The 25,794-nt window shown below is 40.5% G+C and overlaps 1 protein-coding gene across 3 annotated transcripts in view; it reads left to right on the top strand.

Annotated features, from left to right (window-relative positions):
- The window catches only part of FAM53A (family with sequence similarity 53 member A), a 70,267-nt gene extending 47,927 nt beyond the window's left edge, over positions 1-22,340 (top strand). For all 3 annotated transcript variants that reach the window (XM_038134459.1, XM_038134460.1, XM_038134461.1), the window contains exon 5: positions 21,146-22,340. In XM_038134459.1, coding sequence (XP_037990387.1) covers positions 21,146-21,469 — 324 coding nt within the window. In that variant the 3' untranslated portion in view covers positions 21,470-22,340. The remainder of the gene's footprint in view (positions 1-21,145) is intronic.
- Positions 22,341-25,794: the final 3,454 nt, after the last annotated feature.

Raw genomic sequence — 25,794 nt, 5'->3', positions numbered from 1 at the left:
TGTTGATTGCATTTCTGCTCTGTAGAGGGTCTCAGTATTGCTGCACTCATAAATGATGATTGAGCTGGTCATGGAGGACAGCATTAGAGTTGGGAGCAGGTTTGTGTGCTACACTTCAGATAAACATACCAGTGCTATTAAGTACATGAAACTAGAAGAAATACATTTCTTAAAAAACTGTCTGATCATGATGAAGAAACAACAGTTATTCTCTTCTGGGCTTGTCTTTCTGTGTACTTTCCTGGAGTAAGCAATTGAGGTCCAATGTTTAGTTTATTTTTTGTAGGCAGTGCAAGTTTGTTGCTGTTAGGGCCTTTAGTACAGACTGTAACTTGACTTTTTATTCCAAGTGCTGTGTCATAGCATGGTTTTGAATAACTCACTCCTTTCCTTTTGGGACAAGGTGTAACTTCCAAGAGTAGTTATGTCATGCTGCTGTTCTGGGCTCCCTTGGACTGGATTCTGGTCACTCAGCTCCCTTACTTGTCTTACTTGTGGAAAAGTCTTTTAACCTGCTTTGATTGTCAGTTAAGGGTAAGTAGAATATGACATTGATTGCTCTGCTGAGTGGGGTGTGTGATCTCAGCTCTAAGGGCATGAAGATATGCCAGGGCAGAGGTTTTTCTCTGGAACTGTATTCTGGTTTAAGGTCTGTTTGGATGGCAGAAAGCGGGCATGTGCAATAAAACCAAACTAGTAATTCAGATACAGTTCAGAGGCTTTTGAAAACTTTCTCAAGTCTCCACCCAAGAAACTTCCTGTGAGATCAGTGCACACAAGAAGATAAGAAAGTACTAGGTTTAAACTGAATTACTGCAGAAGACTCACCTTCTTTGGGGTTTTTGATGTTCAAAAAGACTTTAAATTCAGTGTGGTATATAAACATATTAGGGAAAATAACTTGCTTCAAACTTGTATGTGTAAGACTACTTGAGTGTAATGACTGCTGGGGATTTTCGGTGAAGGAAGAAAATTGGCTTCCAGCAAATGCAGCTGCAATCCTGATGTGAAATGAGCTTTTGTTGCAAATGCTGCAAAAATTACAAGGCTGAGGACTTGTGTGTGTGTGTGTGTGTGTGTAGGGGAGAATTTCCATTTTGAAATGAGAATGTTTTAAGTTTGCAAAAAGCGAGAGGAACCTTGTCTGTTTTAGAAGAATTACCCAGGAATAGACAGTGCCAAGAAGCCTCTAAAATCTGGGGACTTTTTTGGTGTGGTTGAAGGGAGGGAACAACAGGAAGGTCACTCAGTGCTGGTGGGCAGTCCTGTGGTGTGGATTTTGAGTGGTTTTGGAATCTCTGTGGGGATTTACCAGCATTCAAGTGGTCAGGTGTATGAGGTTTTTACTGTGCATTTTGAAGCAAAAAGATTAAAGAATTTTTTGTTGAATGAAAAGTATTATTAATGGTAGAAGTTAGTACAGTTACTTTCGGATGAGTCTAAAGAAAATCAGGACTAAATGAGACTAATTTTCTTTCAAATCTTGCTTGTTTCTTTGTATCCAGATGTTTGGAGTTGTCCAATTTGCTATGCAAGCAGAGATTAAAAAATTATTTATTTTAACACGCTTTTCTTTAGGTCCTGGAGTCTTTGGTTTTCTTTGGGTTTGAATAATTATCTAAATTGATTCACTTTTATTTATATAAATTATTCATTTATGTGTAGCAGAAGGAGCTGGTTTCACATTTGCTCTTGAGATCAAGATTGAAAGTGTCAGCTTGGAGTGAAAAGCACTGCTTGTATTTGGGCGGTGCAGGATGAAGTTAGGACTCGATGTTGTTTTGATATCAGGAGGTGTTGCAGCCTTTTTCTCTAGGTGATTTGCTGTTGTCATGGTTATAGTTTCTCTGCACTGTTCCCAGTGTTGGAGATCCCACCACAGATTTTGAGGTTGCTTTGCCACGTGAACACATTGCTGTGTTGTGTATCTGACTTTCAGGAAAATACTTTGATCAGACATCACCTGTCTGGTTTAAAAATGCAATTAAATAGTTCAAGTAAATATTTGCATTAGCTGGGAAATAAGGTGGTACCTTGGAGATTAGGTCTGTTGTAATAATGAAATGATAGAGAGCAAAATGAAGCTCCTGAGCAGGAGTTCTTAACTCTGACATGCAGTAAAAAGTAAAAAGGGATTAAATAAAATTTCTAGTCAAAGTCATCAACTGGATAAGTAGTAGATAGGTCCCTTTGTGTTAAGATTAATTTTGCTATGTCAAAAGATGTATCTTGCTGACAGGGTGTTTTTAAAAACCTGGAGTGGTTCATATGCTCTGACTTAACAATAAAACAGTGGAAATGTGAAGAGCTTGTCTTAGCCCAAACCTTTTGGAGTCTGAGCTGCAGCACCCTGTGTGTAACAGAAAGCTGGGTAGTTTTCCATTAGTTGTTCTTGTTGCAATACTGGTGTGACACACTTCATCCGCCCAACAGCCTTTTTTAAGAATCTTGAACTTGCAGTAGTTAAAAAATAACTTGGTTCATTCAGTGCTCTGTGAAATGACTGTTCCATCGATCCGGATGTTTGCTTAACAGCATTTCCATTTTAACTGTCTTCCTATGCCTTTGAGAAAATAGCAAATGCATCCTCAGTTCTCACATGCAACTGTTTCAGCTTGCTTCCAGTACTGCTGGGCAGCCAGCAGTGTGCTGATAACTCAGTTATTAATGTGGCCACCTTTTAAACTTCAACCAAGTGACTAAGTACTCAAGTACTCAAATTAGATATAGAAACTGATAAACTGATGTAAACTAAAATAATTTCAACAACTACTTTGTCAAGTGTAACTGAAACATTTTAGAGCTAATCTTGGCAGTTCATTTTTTTTTGATCCAAAAGAATATCCTTTCTTATAGGCATTATAAAGAAGGAAATTTAGGGAAACAAAAATGCAGAGTACTTTGGAAAATGGGAAAGGATAGAGGGTCAATTCACTGAACTTTTTTTTCAGATATTTGTACAAATTTGTCTTTCTCTGACCAAAGACCATTGCTTCCAGCTGCATGAAATGCTGTGTACTCATCTGAACTGTACTTATGTTTAATTCAACTGTGCTTTATTCATGCAAGGTATACAGGGTGATTTGACAAGGGCTATCTTCATTCTGTCTAACATGTTTCTCCTGTAGTAGGGAAACATGCTCTGGTTTTAATTTGAAAACAGCACTAACATTTTTTCACGTGAATTATTTTGCAGTATTACCAAAGGAAGCCTGGACTTAATTTTTTTCCTAATCATACCACCAATTTGACAACTCATTACTTTGAGGGGACAAGTTGTAGGAAGGCCCCATGTATGAGTTGAGGCTTGCCTATGTAGCAGTTACCAAGTGAGAAGGGTGTGAAGGACCATGACAATTGTAGAATAGCTGAATGCAGACACTCTTCTCTCAGTGTAGTGCCTATTCCCAGTTCATTCTTTGTAAATGCCAACCCGTAATAATTTCAGTTTTCCTCTAAAAAAAAGAAGGGGCATATCTTGGTATTTTGGGGGTTGCAAAAGTGGGCCCTTTTACTCAGTTGGTAGAATTTTTTGAACAAGTATGTCCAGCACAAAAGTGTTTTCATGATGTGTTTCAGTGGGATAAAATACTGAGCTATATTTTGGAGGCCTGTTGAAAATTTTTTACACTCCCTATTTGCAGTACCCCAGTGTTCCAGATATCATTGCACAGTGTGCCTTGATCAGAAATATCAAAGTGTTGAAATTCTACTTGCAGATTTTGTTTGTAACCATTTCATTTTCAAAAGGACATGCTGTTCTAGTGCAATAGGAGAACAACATCCTGTGCCTGTCAGTGGAAGGAGAAGTGGTAGATCTCACTCTTGGGTAGATCTTTAGGTCTGCATTAGACCCAAGGCCTGGCTCAGAGTGTCCCTTCTGGGGTCACTGGTGCTTCACTGGGGTCACTGGTGCCTGCTGTAGGTCAGGTCTCTCCTCCTTCCACCTGACCCAGGAAGGATGCATGTAGCAGAGGGCTGCAATATCACACTTAGTAACATTTCTAGCTCCCTGCTAGAAACTGCCTTCCTTCAGCCAAGCCTGAATAGTAAAACCAGAAGGTATGTAACCTCTGTGGTCCTTTTTCTCATGCAAGAGGTAGGCTAGTTTGTCACAACTCAAAAATTCTGTGTATCATTGCATTTGTAAAACCTTTGGAGGCCCAAGTAGAGTTCAAAAGAGCCTTTAAGACCAGAGGTTGAGCAATTTAGCTCTACTAAGATACTGTCCTTCTGGGAAAGGGTTTTGCATATTCCCAGTGTTCTTCAGGTGTGGCTTTTGATACTGTATGAGACTTTTTTCCTTTGTCTAGTTATATTTTAACTATCTCAGTTTTCAGTTCTGTTTTACGTTGATCTACGTGGTGCTTTGCTTGTCTTCTAGACTAATTCACATGACCAGTAAAGAGCAGGAGGACTATGTGGTCTTGGCAGTATTGGAACAAGAATAATGGTGGTATGAATTGCTTAGCAGGACTGAAAGTTTTCTGAACTTCAGCTAATGCTGGGTAATTTTATTTGAGCCAGTGTGTTGAAGATTGTCCCTTTTAAAAGCTGTATGTTACAAGGGTATTTGAGTTTGAACTGGTAGGTTAAAATAAGTGATACGAAGTAGTGTTATGATGTACAAATAGTATGAAAGATCTTAAAACACATATGACAGGTGCTTGTGGCTTAACTGTCATGTCCTATTTTGTAGAGCTTCAAGGTTCCTTGTAACTGCTGTAGTGTGTGCTGAGAGTGGCAGAAATCAGATGTGCTTGAAGCATAGTCAACACAGAGCCTCACTGAAATTCTTCATTAGTGCACAAAACCAAAACTGATCCAGAGGCTTGAGACTCTTGATGTGCTCCAAACCTCTCAAATATAAACTTAGTGTGAGCTTTTTTTTCACTTCTTTCCTTTCAGCATTTAATTAGAGTTTACTTTTGCATAATAGCTGCCTAGCATGTTTTTGTTTTTGAGAATCTTATTCTTCATTCCTGTTTTAAGGATACTTTCCTGAATAAAAATATGGACTTGAAGGCTTCAGGGATTTCAGAGTGTACTGTCCTGAAGTGCAATGCACAGGCCATTGTGTTAAACATTTAATATTTTAGTTGTGTAACTCTTGTAACTTGAGCCTGTGTTACTATAGAACCAAAAACTCTTTTTAGTTGAATTTCCAAGGCTTGTTAAAATTGCATGTCCCAGAGCAGTAAGCTTGTTCTTTTCAATTTTGAAAAGCTCACATAGTTGGCACAGTGAGGTGTGTTTTCAGGGCATGCAAGTGTGCAGTTGGGTTAGTAAATGGCCCTTAAGCTTGTTAAATAGAAGTATTTGTCAGGTGAGTAGGAGTGTAATAATGGAATTTATTATGAACAGAAATACTTTGCAGTGGAGTGTGTTTCACTTCCAGACTCACCACAGACTTACAACTAAAGTATATATATGCTCCATGTTGAAAAATACTATTATCTGGTATTGATATTCTAAAAGAACTGAATTCTTTCTGCTCTCCTGGGGAGAGGACACTTCATGGAGAGTTGAAATAACCATAAGAAGAAATGAGAATTTTCTGTATTTTCTGTTACTGAGCCTAAGGCCCTTAAATAGCAGAAAGCATGGAGCCTGAGTAGTTAGGTGGTAATTAATAATCTTGAATGGCTTCAGCATACTGCAAAGAACTGAATTGATTCTCATCTTTTGGGGCACCAATAAACTCTTGGACATCCAAACTGTCTGGTTGTTTTCAGAACAACCCTGTAACAGAACCCTGGTTGAAATTCAGCTTATTTTACCTCTGTTCTGTGGTGGTTGAGCTCTGCAGGAGGTGTCTTCTCCCTGCAAGAGTGGGCAGCAGAAACAATTCAGTTTTAAGAGAAATGGGTCCTCAAGTCTATGGGGTGCCTTCATGTCAAGCATAGTGTTTTTGTTGCATCTAGTGATATAGTCTGATTCAAAACCAATCAGATTAAACTTTAGGCTGTGGTTAATCTGGTAAATGTTATTCTCTGTTTGATGGGGGAAGGAGGAGTTCTTTGTAGTGCATACTTGCAATACCTGAAGTGTGTATCCGCTTCTTAAATCCTAACAATTAAAGAGTTGGACTCCCACCGTTTAGCTTGAGTAAAGTGTAACAAACTGGTTCAGATGGCCTGCAGACACTGGTGGTGGACACAAGCCAGTGTGTGCTTCTGTAAATACAGCCCTTGTAGAAAATGGTCAACTCTTGCATATTGTCAGGGAATTTTGTGTACCTGTCATGATAAAATGTTTCTACTAGGAGGAACAAGGGGGTTACCACTCTAAATCAGGAGTTAACACTGAATAAGTTAATTTTAGTGACCTTGCAGGCTAGTATTGATGTGTTTATTCTGACTGGTGTTGGGAGACAAAGATTTGTTTGTGGCTGCTTACAGGGCACATACACAATTCATGTATATATTAAAAGGCCTTTCTGTACTTTTTTCACTGTGCTCTGCCATGGAAACATGTTGCTGAATAATGATCATCATGAGGACTGAAGTAATACTGTTCAAAATGCTGAGTAGCAGTAACAAACTTTTTGAGGTTTAAAAAATGCATGTATTGTGTGACTTTTTAAAAAAGCCACATTTTGTTCAAACTACCTCAATGCTTTTGGAGCATTATTTTTAAAAGTAATAGAAGTTCAAGACTTGTAAGATCAGACTTTACTTATGGATTATTAGCTACTTAAGTAGGGTAAAATACAAATCTCCTAATGGTTCCTGGTTTTTGCCAATATATAACTTGATACAGTTAGAACCAGCTGCAGATCCATTTCACATAGGCTTGATATGCAAGAATATTGACTGAGAGAGGGTTTCAGTGTTGGAGCTGTGGATCCCAGTTGCTCAGATCCCTTAGTCACTGGGGTGGAGGGGAGAGATCCCTGAATGGACTAGGATATAAATGGAGTTTGTACAGATTCTTCTGGCTTGCCACAGTTCCTTTCACTGGCACACAGCCACCCCTCTAATGGGTATGGACTTGAGAGTTAATCATGAAGCCTTTTCTTTGTGATCACTGATTTTTAAGGACAGATAACTGTTGTCTTTCCAGAGCCATCTGGTGTGTAAGGGAAGGGTGGATGGGCAGATCCTAGTGAGCCTGATCCTGGATCGTTTTGCCATCATCTTCTCCAGCTGCTTTCTGAGACTGTGATTCATCTGTCCCTATAGTAATGTCTGAAAGCAGAATCATACTAAATGTGCATATGTACTAGCTAGTAAAGTGTCAGCTTTTTAAAAGGAATCGGGTAGGTTACACCTTCCACATCTTCACAGAAGTGTCTGTTTATGTGCAAGTAAGCATCCTTGCCCCCAGGAAAGTCGGATGCTTTGCTGTAAGGCTTGCAACAAGCTGCATTTTTGAAGATTTCCAGATCCTCTGATTATATTCCTGGTTAATCACCAGTATTAGTTTGCTCTCATGTTGTAATATATTTGCAGGTTATGCAACAGCCTTAGGGAATTGAACTACAAGTTGTAATCTCCATTTTTACTCTTAAACATACTTGGCAATAAATCTTAAATTTATTGCGACAGTTACTGTATGTGCTGGCTTTTGTCCATGTGCTTTGCATGGCCACTCAAAGTACTGCAGCCTGATTCTGTCCTTGGAATGGCTTTTATTGAGCTCTCCCAGCTGAGGCAGACTGTTCCTTGAGAGGTGTCCTCTTGCAAGCAGCCCTTTTGGAGCTTTTTTCCCCTGGAGAGGGACAGACCACTTGTCACATGAGTGGGGAGCTTTGGCAGATGGGACACAGTAGTTGCTGCTGGGGCTTGTGGAGAGGCTTCTCAGCAGGAGCAGACTTCACCATCCTGGCTCTGATCCTGGGAATGGCCTCTCCTTGTATTGTGCTGCCAAGGAGCCTTTCCATGTACCTGGCATTTGCTGTACTTGCTGTTTGAAGTGCTGTGTCCCTTTTCCTCCACTGGAGAGAAAAAAAAAGCCAGTGAAGTGGAAGGAAACATCCCAGGGGCTGCTGGGTGGGCAGCACTGTTGTATTTCCTTCACACTGAAATTATTGTTGCATAATGCCAGTGCCAAGTGAATGTTCTATTAATAACACTGATTGCTTGAAATTTCAAAGCCCTCAAGACTTTGTTGGAGCCCATTATAGTGGCTGCATGTTTCTGTTGTGCATTTGTAGAATTTAATTTTGACCTATGTACTACATGCTGGGAATTTTTTTGGTTTTCTGCTGCACACAGTCTGCTTCCTAGGAATGCTTGACCTGTGCTGCAAGGCCTAGGAAACCAGCTTGCAACCCTTATTGCTGCTGCCCTTTGTAACAAGTAAGAACCCTATGAGCTCATATTTTACATGAGTTTTCTGCCTTGCTCTACAGTAACATTTCTTTATCTGACACAACAGCAAAATTTTTGAATATTTGTGCTGCTGTTTGGGTAAAACCAAAACTTTTATGAGCCAAGAGGTTAAGATGAATATATTGCTGCTATCAAGTGCATTTCTGAGAATTTTATCTGCATGAAATACCCAAAGCCTTGCTTTTCTCAGAGTTCAAGGAACCAGCAATCCCTTCATTCTGTCCCTTGTCATGCTGCAGAGGCCTCTAGTGTTGTGTCACATACTAAAAGCAGAATATCAATGTAAACTCAAAGAGTTAATTTGAGGTTTGGGGGAGTTTTTGAGTGGGTAACAGCTGCAGTTTGAAACTCATCTCTGAAACAAGGTGCTTGCAGCAGCTGCTTATGATTCCTCTCCCCCTCTAGCAGCAGCGTGGCCTAGCAGAATGTACTTGTGGCCAAAAAAAAAAAAATCTATGTGTTTAATGAGGGTGAAACTTGGCAACTATGTCCCAGAAAAGCACTGCCAGGAGTTGTGAACCACTTTTCAGATGGCTTAATGCAGTTAATGATCAGTTGTTTCTTTCCAGATAGTAACCTCCTTTGTGTGAAACACATTGCCCCTTACATTAAAAAAATCTGCTCTGTTCTGTGAAGACAACATATATAGTGTTACATCAGCTCAAGACTGTCCTTAGTCAGCAGGTTTGATTTCCAGAACATGATTAGAAGGATTGCTGCACAATAAATATTCTGAGTGATCCCAACTCGTGTTTCAGTTTAAACTCTGTGGATACTTTTAAATGGGCAAGGAAGAAGGAGCTGGATAAAAGTATGCTCTTGCCTAAGCAAGGGAACAAGCTAGAAAAACAGATGGTGCTAAAAATAGATTATTACCAAGGTCTAAATATGGTTCTGTGATTCTTCCCCCCCCCCCCCCCCCCCCCCCCCTTATAAATAATGCAGCTATAAATCCAGCTAGGTATCAATAAGTATTGAATTAACTCCAAACTGCTGAGTGTTACAGAACCTTTTGGCAGCTTTCCAAGCTTGGTGTTGCCCTTCATTCACAGGATCAACATTTAATTCCTTAACAGGGGAAACCTGAAGAATTCATCCTCTTTGAATGGAAACACAGACACAGGGAGCTTGAATGAGTGGCTCCAGGCTCAGGCATCCCGTTGCAATGGAAGAGGAGCTGTGCTTGATGAGTTTCTGCTAGGTCGCAGCCAGGATGAATCTCCTCCTTTCTTCTCTGCAACGCATGAACAATCAAAGGCTCCTTTTTTATCTATTGTTGCCATGGAGGGCGTCCATTTAAAGTTCAAATTCCAGCAGGCTTGGGAAGAAGGAAAGGAGATAGGAGTAGGCTGGGCTGGGAGATGATAGGCAAGCATCAAAAGTGAGCTGAAGACAAGCCAGCACTTTGTCCTGTGACAGGACAGAGCAGGCTGGGGGTACTTGGTTTTGAATGGATGCCTGGAAGTTTTTTGGAGCAGTGAATGAAACGCTGCTGAGGTAGCAGGCACAGAGAGCATCTGGTGTTTTGCTTTCTTTGCCTCGGCAGAGTGGCTCCCAATGTGAAATTAGGCCCGAAATGGCATTTAATGAAGTTGAGCCCTTGTGCTGGAGGTTCCCTGTGCTGTGACAGTGAGGGAGTGTAAGCTCTGAGGAGAGTGAAGAAAAGGAAATCTCATTATGGATGGAGATTTTCCCCCTCTTTTGTGAATGGCTCCTGTAACAAATTTCTTGCAGCTCCCCAGAGCTGCTCATCACTGTGTTGCTTTGCCATACCTGCAGGCAGCTCTGCATGGATGTTTATGGTTCTTTCCTGTAAGCGCGGTGCTGAGAAGAAGAGGAGGCAGCTCAGTATCTGCTGCAGAGTTGCTGTTCCTTTCTTGCAAGTTTCCTGTATGTACAATAAGTATTTGTTGCTGAAAGAGCTAATGAGTACCAGACCAGCTGCATTTGACATTATGAGAAAAGAAAGGGGCCATCTATTGACTCCAATGCCAGGTTTCAGCCAGCTGTGGATATTTCTTTTTTAATTATTACGTATCCTCATCAGAAGATTGGATTATGCTAAAATTATTGGTGATGTTGTTTGGAAAACAATACAATACTGAGTTAAGAGCTATGGTTCAGTGTTAAATATAGGGTGCTTATAGTTAATGTGCCTAAGCTGCACCAGAGGCTTTAAAGAGAGGTGAGAGCACTTTTCTCAGGTTTTACCATCTGGGTTTTGGCAGGTGGCAGAGGATTAAGTTATTTTTTTCCCCGTGCTCTAAATTGCAAGAGATGATGGCTAGCAGAAGTGCTGAGTAGTGTTTCATCATTGATACGGGAACTTTTTCCAGATTTTTTGGCAACAAATGAAATCCCAGTGTAATTTCTAAAATTTATTAGAAACAATAGTTGTACATATTTGAATTTAACTCAGGGTAATTCAGGGAGTTTAAACAGTGTCTTTAAATATTCAGTATTTTTGTAATAGCATGTTAATCAAATTAATAGATTAGTACATTTATGTGGAACTTGAATGCAAGGACTTAAGTCTTAAACTAGACTTTGTTCTTCCATACTCTTATCTGCTGTGAAACTTCCCTTGCTTTTTGACAGTCACTTTTTGACTCGATATATCATCATCTAAAAGATCTTAAACCAAGTTGATTCATCTGAGGCTTTTCTCTGCAGAGAAGTTTCTTAAAATCACTTGGAAAAGTCTTAAACTTAACTGTCACTCGTCTTTTGTTAGACTTGCATTGCACTGATCAATTCCTGCTCCATGTATGCACTGGTGCATAGATGTGATAAAAGCAGAACAGATGTCTCAAGCCTGTGAAAATGAACTGATGGGAGTTTCTCTGCATCTCTTAGTGAGGTCAACTTTTCCATTAGGATGGGAAATACTAACTTGTTTACATGTTTTTTCAAGTACATGAAAATTGAAGAGAAGTTTGTTCTGTTCTTAAGTTGCTGTTAGATGCAAATTCTAATGGAATATAGTTAATTAGGAGATGTTTTCTGCATAACTGATCTGGGAGGTGATGGTTTAGTTGTTAAGGTGAGCTGCAGATAATCTAATAGCTCGTCTATTTGAAAGTACTCATTTATTTTTATTCTGATGACATGTGCTTTGCAATAAAACTTAAGTATTAGCAGAAAAGGAGTTTTAAATAAATGAGACTTCTGATGAGTTTCCTGATTTCAGTTTTCATTGTATTAGTAACCATGTGACTAACACTCAAAAGGCCTTCATGGTATGCTAGGAAGTTTGCAAGCTGGGGTAGCATAAACAGATCCTCATCTTTAAAACAAAGCACATGTAGTAATTGAATCACAGGTTTTTTGAATGTTGCAGCTTTTTCATGCAAACTCTGGATTTACTACACAAGAGAGGAAAACTGAGGCCGTACAGTGAGAGGTTGAGCTCAGTTTTAGTGTTACCTCAACGTTTTGGGAATGTGAGTGTTGACTGCCTTACACAAGTTGTGTATACTTTGCTTCTCCTCTGACTTGGCATGATGTGTTTTAAAACATGTATTACTCTGAAGGATAAAGGACCACATATATGGTTTCCTGACTTTAAAAAAAACATACTGAGCATCAGCTGCTGACATGTTGTCAGCTTTGGTATTTGAACCAACAAACTTGTCTGGATTTTATTTAGCAAAAAGAAGTTTTAGTACAAGTTGACTAAGTATTAAAAATATATAGCAATCTTGTCACTTAATGTCAAGACCACTTCCTGAACCACATTATTTCAAAAAAGTTCAAGTAGTCCAGAATCAGATACTGAGCTCGAAAAATGCAGTCCTTGCACCATTCACCTTCAGTCTCTGGTACTAATTCTTAAACTCATTGTCTTCAATTTAACTTGTCTCTGGAAATAATTAGTGGTAAAGGTCCACCTGCAGTTTGAATTGCTACTCCTGGAAGAATTTACTGTTAAATTGTGGATTTTGCATTGAGCTGAGCAAAAGATTCATAGCAGCACTTGTGCTTTGTCTGTGTCTGTGCCCATGTGTCCCTCTATGCACTTGCATAGCAAGATCTTAGGGCTTTGTTTTGGGCAAGTGTTTCTGTAGTGGAAAATTGGTTTGAAGAAGGGGGAACTGTTCCCAAGCTGATGGGGTAGTTTTCCCCTTTTTTCCCCATCCCCCTCCCCTGGCAGAAGTGAACTTTATGGCCCAATTATAGAATCCCTTAAAATGCTAGTTATGATGGAGTTCCTGCATAATGCAATAATATAGGTGAGTCTGACGTCTGTCAGTAACTAATGAGGGCAGCATTGGGATCAGGACTTGGGGTTTACTTCTCTAATTTCTTCTAAGTTTGACCCATCACATCAATTTAATATTGGACCTGAAGATAAAAATGAAATGAAAGGAGAACATGCGTGAAATGAAAGGAGAATTTGAAGAGAAGCTGGTACATGGGTGTACACTGCAGCAATTGGTGCATATGTGATTCAGTTGTTAAAGTAATTGTTTGCAGCTCATAGCATGGTCATGAAGGAATAAGACCTAGGCTAAACTTCTCAGGAATAGAACTTCTCTATAAAAATAGATGACACATAAATGGCAGGAAATGAAGCCAATATGGTCGTGTTTTGAAGCCACAGGGTTCAAATCCTGTCCTGTGTTACTCCAGTGCATAATCAGTCAACTTAAACCTTATTACTTGAGAGCAGAGTTTGGCATGGCAAAGCAAACTTTGAAATGTCACTTTTTATTTGGAGTTTTGTGGAAGCACAGGTTGAGCTTTTTCTCTTCTTGTCTAAATGTGCCTAGTTAGAAACCGAGAAACTTATTAAAACTCCTGGGGTTGGAGGTAACTTTTTTATGTTGTTTCAGAGCTGATTGTAGTCTGTTAATTCTTCTGTCAGAGGAATAATACATCAGAAGGCTTTGACCACTCAGGGTGGTCTTTGTTTTTGGATCCTGAATGCTGAACGCTGAGAGATGGTACTGCAAGCAATCATAGTCTTGTTAAGCAGTTGTCTTGTGCTGCTCCTTTTGTGCCTGTGTTTCTGTTTGGGGCTGTGTGTGTAGCTCATGTTAATGATGTGTGCGTGCCTTCTTATTTCCCAGTCTAAAATGTGGAAAAATAGATGGATCTTTCATCTGTATTAATTAGTTTGGTTTAACTAAGTCTTCATGAAATTTTTTTATCATATTACTGCAGAAGGTGGTAATACACAGTTTAAGTTGTTTGTTGTTTCTGCAGCCTGCTTTCTTTCTGAAAGGAAAGGTAATAGTTCTTGAATAGGAAAAGAGGGAACAACTCTGGCAAAGCATGAATCACTTCTTCTGGGAGAGAGCATGTGCTTACATTGTTTCCCTCTGTGTCCTTCTCCTACAAAACCAGATGTGTTTATCATCCCTGTATGCACACAAGTGGTGCAGCTGTTTGTTCATCACACCATTGCTCATTATTGCTGTTGGCTGATTGGATTTGCCAGACCAAAGCCTCTTGAGCCTATGCAGCTCAAGCACAGTGGAGCCCAATTCCATATTGTCCAGCTCTTTGGTCTGTTCATAAGGTAAATAAATTCATGATCCATAATAGTCATGTGCTTAGGGTCAAGCAGAGAGTAGTAAAATAATCTGGATAAAGGGGTGCAAAGACAGTGGTTTACCTTAAGGCAGAAGAATTTTCTGGGACCCCTGACTGAAGCTGTTGTTGAAGCAGGACCAGAGCAAGAACCCATCATCCAGGCCCTTTCCCTGCTCTTTCAGTGCCTTTTGGAATAATGGTTTTTTTTTCCTGTGGTGCTTCTTTGCCTTTGCAGAAAGCTCTGTTTTAGTGCATGGATGCATTTCAGATGAACACTGTTGCTATATCAGGAATTGTCCTATTTGGCTTAAACCTCCTCCTCCCTGGCCCAAGCCTTGTGCTGTATTATGCTGCTGAACAAAGCAATGCCACTGTGTTCCACGTTGGCACTGTATTGGTTATTGGACACTTCAGAAGAGTTAAATCCTCTGTGTGAGCCCCCTCTGTTGTAGCTAATGGCATAATTCATAGCATCTGTAGGTGCCTGCTGGACTGCTCCTAAGAATAGCTGAAACTTTCTCTGCTTAATTACATGCAGGTGAAATAGGTAGGCCTGATGTTTGTAGAGTGCAATTCCACATTCTTACAATAAAAGCTTGCATGATTTATACTTACTCAGACAGGGAAGGTAAAAGGTTGCAGTTCACAGATCCACTAAGAGGCTAGCATCTTGATTAAAATTCCATACTGCAAACTTTTAAAAATGTGGTTTAATGTTGGTTTGGGCTTTATAAAAGGGAAAATTGCCATATATGTTCACCCTCTCCATGTTAGCACTAGTGTTGAATCATGTTCTTGACTGTATCACATTAAGTACTGCATTAACTTGCTTAGCTTTCAATTTGTCTTTAAAAGCAAACAAAAGTTAACCCCTGAGATGAATGGTCCTGAACTTGCAGAAGCTGCTGAACCCTAGCACTGAGTTTCCTGCACTAAATTGCCCCATCTGACCAAAATTTAATTTTTAAAGGAATAACTACAAAATTATAGTAGCGGTTTGGCAGCTGAAATTCAGTTTTTAAACACTTTAGGCTGGCAAACTTTTCTTTAATCTGCTTTAATTCCTTAGTTTCTTATGTTACTTAATGATGGGACTTCCCTGAGTGCATGTAAGCCATGAGAGGGGTGAGCTGATAGCTCTGAGGGGGGCTGGGGATGCTCTCAGTTGTTCAGATCATCTTGCAAACCACTAAAAGGAAAAGATGCTTTGTTTGAGGAGATACTTAGCTTGAGTGTGAAATTTCCTACTGTATGTGCAGTGCCCATGATGGATGATTTCTAAGCCTGAGTTTGGGGCAGGGGGCAGTAGGTATTTGGGTTGAACTCAATCCATGCTGTTTGTAATCCCTGATGTATTTGGGATCTGCTGTGCCTCCAGCTTGGCTCTTTGGATTGGGGTGGGATAGCAGTGATGGTAACTGGGTCTACAGGTTTCCTGGCTAGGTGAGTAGGCTGCTTTACAGCTCTGAGGGATGCAGTGCTTGAGTTCTGAGATCCCCTCTCCAGTGCTGGGGACCCTGTGTGAGTGCAGTGATGTTCAGTCAGGGAATTGCACCCCGATTTCCCTTCCTGTCCCCCAGGCTTTGTGCATTTTATCGTTTTTCACTTGGAGAGTTTAACTGTTCCAGTGGTCTCTCTCAGTTTACACAATGAGCAGCCTTGTATTCTGGCATATCTGAGCATAATTAGGTAAATTCAGCATTTCACTTAAATATTACTTTAAGACATATTTTTTTCAACTAATAGCACTAAATAGCCAAATTAAATCACAGGTTTGTGCAGCTTGTAAACAAAACTTATAAGGATACTGTGGCACAATTTAGAATATAAGCATAAATATCTAGGCCAATAAATAGATCAACTTTCATGGTAGACTACACCAGAAAACTGCACGCTTAAATCTAGAACAGTCTGGCTAGTGGGAGATGAAAGCCTGTTACATCATGATGCTGTTTAGCATCTGATGTGAAATGAGTTGATGGCAGTTTCCTTCCCTCCCTGGGCACCTACATCTAAAAAAATTGAAATAATCTTTGAAGATACAGCAGAGACAAAGCACTGAACAGTTGTCATTTCAAGTTATAGCCATATTGCTGTGTATTGCTGTCAGCTTGTACTGAGTTTTAACTGGGTCTTTGGCATTGCAAATAGAGTTTTACCTTATTTGACTACAAGAATTGCAGCAGTAATTCTTTCTCTGCTGGAAGGAAGGAATGGTTATTATAGTTCAGTGTCTCATTACGTGGCAGAATGTTAGAGGCTGTTTGCTCTTTCACATTCATATCCAGTATTCCAGTTCTTTTCTGATTACTAGATATAGATGATGACATAAACATTGCCTTTTTAATATGTAAAAGTACATGTCAGATTTCCAGGAAAATGAGGGATAAGTGCAGAGCTAAAAAAAGAGAACAGCATCTTTGCTGTTCCCAAATCAATTAGAACAGAGATTTGATTTTGCTCGTGAAGGTGTCAGGAGTTTTCTTGGGATTTGATGGTTTCCACATAATACATAAATAGAAATGGTTTTGTTCATTACTTGTTTTTCTACCTGGTGCAAGAAAATTAATTACAGCTCTTTTGATTTACTTCAAATGCATAACTTCAAAATCTTCAGTGGCTTTGGACCTGAAGTATTTTCCTAGACACTTGAATTATAAAATCTAATGTATTTCTACACCTTTTAATTTCTTGTTTGAACAGGGAGAGATTCTTTACCACTTATAATTTCTCGTGCGTTAGCAAGCCTCAAGCATTTAACATGATGGAGAATACTATGTTGTTTTCCTCCTGTCAGCACCACTTTGTACCAGTGAAGCAGCATTTCTGCACAGCTGCAAGTTTCTTGAAAGCAGAGGTTATCTGCAAACACTGGAGTGTTCACAAAGTGCTCAGTGCAATTCAAGACAGTCAGAGTCAAATGTCAAGAGATTTTACTCTACAGAAGGATTAGTAGCTTGTTATATGAGCACAGCATTTTTATTAATATTTTTCACTTCATGCATAGTAGGAAATTCAGGGATTAGGATTGTGATGGGATATTTTTTAATCTGTACAACAAGTTGACATTTGTAATTGTTTACAGTAGACACTGTACATATCTCCAGCTTGAATGGTCACAGGTGGAGGTACTAATGTAATTGGGTGCCTGAAGTGAAAATTCAGTTTACAGGGAGGGACACCCTTCACACCTGCGTGTGCTTGGGTGTGATGTCAGCCAGGTGATGGTTTGTTCCGTGTGATTGAGACCTGCTCAGCACCAGGCTTTTTTGTCAGTTTGTACAAAGTCCTTCCTTAAGCCTCCCCTTTAGCTTCGCTGAATGGAGTCTGTTCAAATAACAAATTTGTTCTGTGGTTGGGTTTTGTTGTTGCTGAGACTCAGCTGTGACCTCTTTGGGGACAGGTTGGTCTGAGACACAAATGCATTGTGCTGTTTGTGGTGCTTCTGATCTGAAGTTTAGCTATGAATTAACCATCAGTAAAGGCATTTTTTAAGCCACTAATCTACAGGAAACCTAATTCAAGGAAGTGAAGTAAGGACCCATGAAGCTCTCAAAGGGAGAAGTGCAGCCCATCTAACTTGCCCCATCCCCATCAACTGGCTAGATACAGGGAAGGAACAAAAAAGCCACATGTTGCTCCATGCTTGGGTTCTGCTACTTCAGTGTTTTGCTCTTGGATTAGATGCTGATACTCCTGGAAATTCTGGAGTCTTCTCATCTTGAGGACCACTGCACCATCCATGTATTTCATATTACTGGTAGAGAGACCTCAACAGTCAGGAAATCCTTTGTGCAGGTCTTAAAGCAGCATCTCTTGTGCCATTGCAGGCAGAAGTGTCTGGATGAGACAGGAAGCAAGCCAAATAACCAGTCTGACGAATTCCCTCTCTGCCTAAGCCTGTGCCTTCAGGGAGCAGCCCATCAGTGATAACTGGTGCTGAGAAAGAAATAGGATGGGCTGAGGGCTGATGGTGGTTTCAGGCTTCCTCTGCTCCTCAGTGTGTGCCAGCTGCTGCAGCTGCACCTCTTCAGAGCAGCTGGATCTTCACCCCCACTCAAAGCCAAGGGGTGGACTTGGAGGATGATGGGGGCTTGGGGGAGAAGCATGAGAACTGCTGCTCCCATTATGCACTGGGTTTTCATGCACATAAATGTCTTATTTTTCCCCTTGACTACTGTAGCAAATGCTCTAGTTTTGTTAGTAAAACAAAAACAACCTTTTTATTGCTTCTTATATTTGGAAAGTGATGTATTATGGGTTTCTGAAGTGAAGGTTTAATAAAGAGTACAGACATTAGCTTCCTTTCAAGCTGCTCTGGGCCTTTCTTGTTTGCTTTGTATGGCAAGGGTCTAGAGAGATTTCTTTTATTTCCTTCTCCACCATTGTTTTTGGTACAAAGTTGGGGTTTTTTCCTTAATATTCAGACATTTTATCGCCTCACTTCTTTTAAAACTCTGAGGGTTTTTCCCCCCCTTTTTTTCCATCACACAAAAGAATACTTCTAGCTGATTGAGTTCTATCCATTGCCAACTGTGGACTCTTTTGTCTTGCTAGTCCAGCATCCTTTATAAAATGAGGACCATTGAGCAAGTACTCGCAGGCTCCCCACTGAGCACAATTGTTCTTGAAAGGTGTGGTACTGTACCAGTGTAACATGGAAAGCTGCAGTTCAGAGGGCCTGAATGCATTGCAATTTCTACCTTTTGCTTTGTGAAAGGCGCTGGATTGTGCTGCGAGATAATAAATCCACCTATTTTTAGTTTGGTGAGGTTGTGACAAGTGGGTGAACAAAGAACCAGTTGAATGCACTTGCTGTTGTGTTGAAACCAGCTAAAAGTTCCCATTCAAGTGGTTTCAGCACAGTACAGCTAACAGGCAATTTTCCATTTATGTACACAAACCTTCTAGAAAGACAGCTGTGTGGTTGGATTAATTTCTAGCAGTAAATTGAATAAAAGATATTTTGAAGGGGGACTCAGGAATTCCTTTCTAAGACACTGAAAGCAGAACTTTCAAAGCTTCTCTTTATTTGGTTCCTTTTCTTCCCAGTTCCTACTAAAAGTTTAAAGAACTGAAAATATTGTCCCCTATATGGAGATAGAACAAATCTTGTGTTTTTCAAAGCAGTGAGGTAGACTTAGGATTAATATATACTTTAATGTTTTTTATTTTAAAAATACACTGGTTTGCTTTTAAGTAAATAGGAGAGAAATTTGTACCTGTTAGTCATAGAAAGAAACTTAAATGTTCTCAAATGTTTCTACTTGAATAAAATGTAAGTGAGCTATGTGGAAGCATTTTGAAAGCAGGAATGTATATTACACTGAAGCTGTTTTCACTAGGGAGTGAAATTTGAAAATAGAAGTCTTTTTGATCATGCAAGGTTATTTATCTTGTTGGTGTTAGTCACATGCAAAATTGGATATGGGCTTTACCACGGCTAACAAAAACTTTGAATTCCTCCTGACAGAACTATGACTAGCAGTAATTTTTTTTCTGAGAGCTCGTTTTTGGATGCAGGCCTTGGAGTTATATAAATCAGCTCCTAGATGAGCTCTTGTTTGTCTGTTCAAACAAATTAGATTATCTCTTATAGCTCTTTCTGCCTGGAAATGCATCACTTGTTAACTAACCATCTAATGTGTGTTGTGAGATATGGAAGCTGTTTGAGCAGGGGAAGAGCAAAACAAACCTCTGATCAGTAGAGGAATGTGTTGCATTGGTGTGTTAAATGTGGTGCAGGCTCAGGGAATGCTGCTGCAGTGCCTTTCCTGTGGAGGGACACCAGTGATGGGGCCACCATCCCATCCCAGTGCTGCTGGTCACCCTCAGCCTCCCTGTGCTGTGACTGAGCTCCAAACCTTGAGTGCTCTGTTTTTTACCTTTACCTGAACTTTCCATGCAGATTTGATGTAGGTATGTCCAAGGAACTCTGTGACCTTGCAGCATGGCAATGGGATTGTCTGCAAGGTGTTCCACATGCAACATCAGTCTAAGGGATCAGGCTAACCCCCTCCCCCTGGTGAGCTTTCCTCATTTAGCCAGCTGTATAAAGACAAGGCTAATTCAAATTTCTTCTGAATTTGTGAAGTTTTGTTTAAAAACTACCCAGAGATGCTAGTGTGCATTGGTGGAGTAGGAACCATTACACTGTTGTCTGGAAGAGCATCTGGAATACAGCATACTAGGAATGTTGCAATGTTCCCATTTCAAATAAACAAATATGAAATACTTAAGAAATGACAAATTGGGGGAGGAAGCTAGAAATGGGTGTGAAAGTTGGTCCTGTTCCCTGTGGATCTCCTTGTAATACAATGATTGCTGTCTGTGAGGCTGGAGTCACTTAACCAGGGAGAGACTGCAAATGAGTGTGACATTATTCTGTCTTGCACCACTTCTCGGAGCAGCCCTGGCTGTTTCACCTTCCTCTCACTGGGTGCTTCCATGAGGCACAATTTGGAAGTTTCTCACTTGTTAAAATTTAAGTTCTACTCTCTGTATATTTGTTTTTTTTCTTGAATGCTCTCCCTGGATTCTAGCCAGGGATTCCTTACAGCCCCTATGAGGAGCATAGGCATTTTTCCTTTACCTCTGGTATACAGAGGTAGCACATTTACTGAGTGTTTCTTTTTTTTTTTTTGCCATTGTACAAATAAAGATAAGCGCCCCTCTAGTTTTAATATCCTTTGAATTTAAGCAGAATTGCTCCTGAGCTCTTGTTCAGACAGTACCCAGCTGAAAGACTAAGCAAGATGCTCCCAGTAGAGGCTTGGGTTTCTTCTGTTTGAGATTACCCAAATGTGCCAGTTGTCCTGGCAGTCTGAGGTGACGCCTGAGGGCTCATTGTCTGCAGGGGAAATTAATTGTTGACCAGGCTGCAAGGCAGCTGTCTGACCTAAATGCTGGTGTCACCAAATGCTCTGCTCTGGATTTGCCAGAAACCCAATACAGCAAACTGGGTGGGTGTCTCTCTTTCCTCATGTAGTTGACCAAGGGTAGGTTTTTGGCTCTTCCTGCATAAAAAAAGGGTCTGTTTTTCTCACAGATGGGAATCTAGGCAAAATATCCATGCAAAGCCTGACTGTGCAGTAAGTAAATACCATTCTTCCTCTTTCTTCATGCCTCTCATTTCAAGGATTACTTTAAACACGTGGCACTCTTGAGTACATACACTCAAACCATTCAAGAATTTAAAGAATTTTTTCTGTTCTCCTGTCCAGTCATGTTTAATATAGTCATGGTTTCTCTTTTTTTTTTTTTTATTGCAGACTTTAAAAAATTCCAAAAGTCTTTGCTCCCTTGACTATGAAGATGATGATGATGACACACAAATGAAGACAATTGTGTCATCCCCATGTGACTCAAATGATCTTATGAACATCATCACGCCCGGCTCCAGCCCGATGAAAGAGCAGCTGGATGAAGGGAGGCACCACGGGTCATGCCAGCGTAGCTTCAAAACAAGGGATTATGAGAAAGCGGACGCGGTGTGCGAAAGCGACGAGGACACGAGTGATTGTGAGAGCACTGAAGAAGGAATCTTCCCTCTAGACTGTGGGGACTTGGACCTAGAGCAGATCGAAAACAACTGAGACTCCAAGTTGTGTGCTAGAATCAGAATTGTTCTAAATTAAAGTGATAGAGGATTACCTTTGCCATGCATAATCCATGTCCCTGAATCTCTGTATTGCCTATCTTTGGGCCTGTGTTAGAAGAAATGTTTCAGGTGGGGGAAAAACGTGAACCATTGTTACCTGTTTAGTCTATTGGTCAATATGTGGATGACAACAACAACAAAAAAGTAGGAGGTTAAATGTTATTTTGAACATTAAGGAATAATTTTGATTAAAAATTTCCTAACAACTATTTTGCATTTTTATGGCTTTTACAGTTCTGGAGAAAAAGCATCTCTATTTTGAAACGAATTTTCAGAAGGGCATTCTATAAAACTAAATCTGTCTACAGTGATTCTGGTGCGGGTCTATGTTGCTTTTGTTAAAGAGCTTAATGTGAAAAGTGAATTGCATAATGAAATTGGTAATAAACCTTCAGATAGAACTCTTAAATATCTGGTTGACAACTGGTCCAAAATATTTAACTGCCATCTTTGACAGTGTCTGGTTAAAAAACAACTTCATAACATGTACAAATGTTCTTTTCATACATTCAGGACTTTTTTGATCAAAATATGGTAGTGACCTTAAAGGTTAACATTTTTCATTATTTTACTACTTGAATTGTTTTCTAGCCTGAAGCAATGCTAATTTAGGTGGGCCAAAACTGCAAGTAGCTGCCCACCTACCTGGTCATTATGTTTTCTGTGTTTCAAAAGAATGTACAACAAGAGCACTTGAACTTTTAGACAGGGACTTTGTAATGATCAATTCCCCAGGAGGTGATCCCTTCAGCAATACTAGAAGGAAAATAGTCCTTGAATTAAATAAAATGACATTTTGCTTTGCACTTGTGTCTGTTCATGGATTTTACTGGTGAAAAATGTGGTAGATTCTGTCATGGGGTATTTATGTGTGGAATTTGGTGGAGGGGAAGGGCAGATTTCTGGTCATCTGAAACAAAAGTGATGTCAGGTTTGTCTGGAGCTCTGTGAAATAGCTCTCATGCTGGATCCCAAAAGTGTCTCAATGATTACATACTCTGGAATCATCTCAAATGGCATATGCACTCATTGGAGACTATTGCAACACATACTTTTTTTTTCTAGTTCAGCTACAATAAGGAACTTCCTCAATATGGGGTTAAAATGGTTAAATGGGGTAGGAAACTCAGATAATGGTATTTGAGTCCGTCGTGTTAGTGTGCTTAAATGAGCCAACTCCTTCTGGAACTTGTGCCATATAACCAAAATACAGCAACCAGTCAGCTAATGGAATATGATTAAAATATGAAAAAAATATCTTGAGGGATGTGCCAAAGTCTGTGGCAAGGTGTGATACAGGATCCAGCCCTGTGGTTAGCGTCAGCCTTTCCTCATGAAGGGATTGGCCCTTAATTGCTGAACAAGTGCACATAACTCAATCTAACCAAAATTTTAAAATTCAGTGAGATGCTCTAAACTTTTTCTTTTACAGCTCCCACTGCAAGTGGCAATGGTGTGTGCTATTGATACTGGCATGTGTGCGTAGTGAGGTGCAAGAACACTGCAGAGACTTGCCAGGGTCTTGGTGTGCTCCTGCATATTGTGGGGGAGCAGCGAAGCCTCTCTCTGTTGGTGAAAATCATTCTCCTTTTTCTAGGTGAGTAAATAAAGGAGTTGCTGCTGGAGCAAGGACTTGAGTTCCTTCAGGAGCTCCTGTTGGGAGCCTCACCCTACAGATGCTTGCTGTGGGGCAGCACAGAGCAGACAGGTGCTGGCACAGCCAGCCATTTGGAATAATCCTGTGTGATGGAGGATCACTATTCTTGGTGCTTTTCCTCCAGAAACAGTGAGTGAGGTACAGCCAGTTCCCCTCACTGTAGATGGGAAAATGCTGCAGTGTGGTGATGAGCCACTGTGGGTGATGGAACAGCCCGGCTCTCTCCTGGACTGCAGTTGCTGGCTGCAGAACTGCTTTTCCTCTCTGAGTACTCTTAATTGAGCAGTAGAGGTAAGTAAAAGTGAATCAGCTTTAATGCAGGATTGTAGCAAAGGCCAATGGTACAACTGGGATCACTTAAAAGCTAATTTACCTATTTGAAAGCACTAGTTAAAAGTGTAATGGCATGGAATGAGAAAGCTAATGTGGCAATCCATTTAGCTTTTCCTCCCCCAAGGAAGACAAGCTTCTGGAAGAAGTAAAAGAAGAAAATACCTCAGAGGACACAGAAGGAGGTTAAGATGTGCACAGTCAATGAAAAAATAACAAAAGCTGAAGCTATCAATAAGATGGTGATAAAGCAAAGGTAGGGGTAGACAACCAGATAATATTTGTTCTAGCTTTGAAATACAGCCTGCCTGTGGTGTTGATGAATTGCTTTTGTAGGTGTGCTGTTTTCAGTCAACACAAAGCTACATTCCTACCCCTCCTTAGAGTAGGAAGGGGTTTCCCAAGGGAAGTTACAGATACATTTGCTCATGGTAACACAGGACTCAGTCTCCTGCTAAGCCAGCTGTTAAAACTCTAAATAGCCCTTTCATGGAAGCAAACAGAAAGGAGTGGATTTGGATACTGAAGAATGAATTTCATGACAGTAGGAAGTAGTAATTATCTAGTTTAGGGTTGTGTTAGTCGGTGACAGGAAAATAAGCAGTTGAACAGCTGTGCAGTGACACTGGCAAATGAAGAAATCTGCTGGAAGGAATCTGTGCACTTTGTCTGCAGATTCCAGTGTAATCCCCCATGAGAACCAACAGCAAAAGGAATTAAACTTCCTTCACATGGGGCAGGCTTGGACTTTGCATCCACCCCATGAGATCAGAAGTCCCGCTCTAAAACAAAATCACAGATGATGAACATGGCCTCTTTGCACTTGCTTATAGGATGGTGTAGGGGCTGTTGGGCAAACAGAGGATGGTTTGCCAGAAGGAAAAGTGTGGTTTCAGAGACTGAATTGTGCTTGGAAGCAGCTGAGTGGGCTGTAAGCAGCTCTGCTCTGGGAGTGGTTTCCTTCCATCTTGAACCCAGTGTCAGAACGGAAGGCTGTGTTGCGTGGGGCTGAGGGAGTAGCTCTAGGTCACTTATCTTTCATTTTTATTACAACCTGGATAACAAAGTAGTAAGCACGTTAAATCTACAGTCAACAGGAAACTGGACAGATGTGAAAGATAAGATAGCATTAGAATTCAAAATAATCTTGTAGAAATGGTTGCAGCAGGGAGGAGATGGTGGGGAAAGACAAGATCCTTTTTAGCAAGGCACTAAATTTAGGTAGGGTAAAACAACTGCACAAATTCAGAGTTGTGACAGCTTGTAAGCACTGTTTCTCATAAAGCTGGTTCTACTGGTGGTAGAAAAGCTTCAGGCTGGGGTTCACAAATGGTAGTGCATTTGGTGAGATCCAAGGTAATCCTGTACTTTAGAGGTGCAACTTGAGACACTGCACATAGGGCAGGAAATGGCAGTGGAGAGTGGTGTGACTGATACCTTGAAAATGTGGGGAAAGGCACTTGTGAGGATGCAGTGAAAGGACTGAGCTTGGAATCATATGGTAGATGGGGCTTAAACTGTAGCTAGGATGAGTGGTAGTTTCTTCTAAGGCTAAATATTAAAAAAAAAAAAAAAAGGGTAGGGAGTCACTGAAGAGGTGTGTGGGGAGCCAGTAGTGACCGTTCCAGAAATGGAGATTTGTTAAAAGCAAGCATCTGTCAGCTGCAATAGCTGTGCTGCAGCTTGCTTTGGGGCAGGGGACATGGCTGGCTGACTTTCCACACTCCTTTTCCTCTGCATCCTGTCCCATTTTCCTCTGGATCTGTGCAGCATGCGTCTCCAAGCAAGCCTTGATGTTTCAAGGTAAATAACTGCTGGAGGAAGAGCACCTGAAAATAAGGTGGCAAGGAGAGCACTCTGGAGCAGAAAGGAAGGAGCTCCCATGCATGCAACCTGCATCTGTGGATCCTGCTCAGCGCTGACATTGTTAGAATATAGGCCTCTGTGGTGTAATGTTGGGCTAAATCATCTCTCAGAAAAACATAAATATATATTTTTGTGTATGCAGGTCCATTCTGAGGGGTGGTGCCTAGTGAATTTACCTTTGCTCTCAAATCATAGGTGAAGTTGCTGCTTACCTGTTGGTGTAGAGATGGCCTCTGCCATTCCTCTGGAAAGCCACAGGTTTGTTGGAAAGCCCTCAGTGGAGGCTGGCAAATGCCAGAATAATTTTTCCCAATCTGTTCACTGTGTTTATTTTGCAAAAGACACATTGTTTGTTTTCAAAAGTACCCGAGCCTAGATCTGTGTGCTTGCAATTGGGCTCTCACAGC

Source organism: Motacilla alba, chromosome 4 (genome assembly GCF_015832195.1).
Source record: "Motacilla alba alba isolate MOTALB_02 chromosome 4, Motacilla_alba_V1.0_pri, whole genome shotgun sequence".
NCBI lineage: Eukaryota > Metazoa > Chordata > Aves > Passeriformes > Motacillidae > Motacilla > Motacilla alba.
This window is presented reverse-complemented; position numbering and strand designations above follow the sequence as displayed.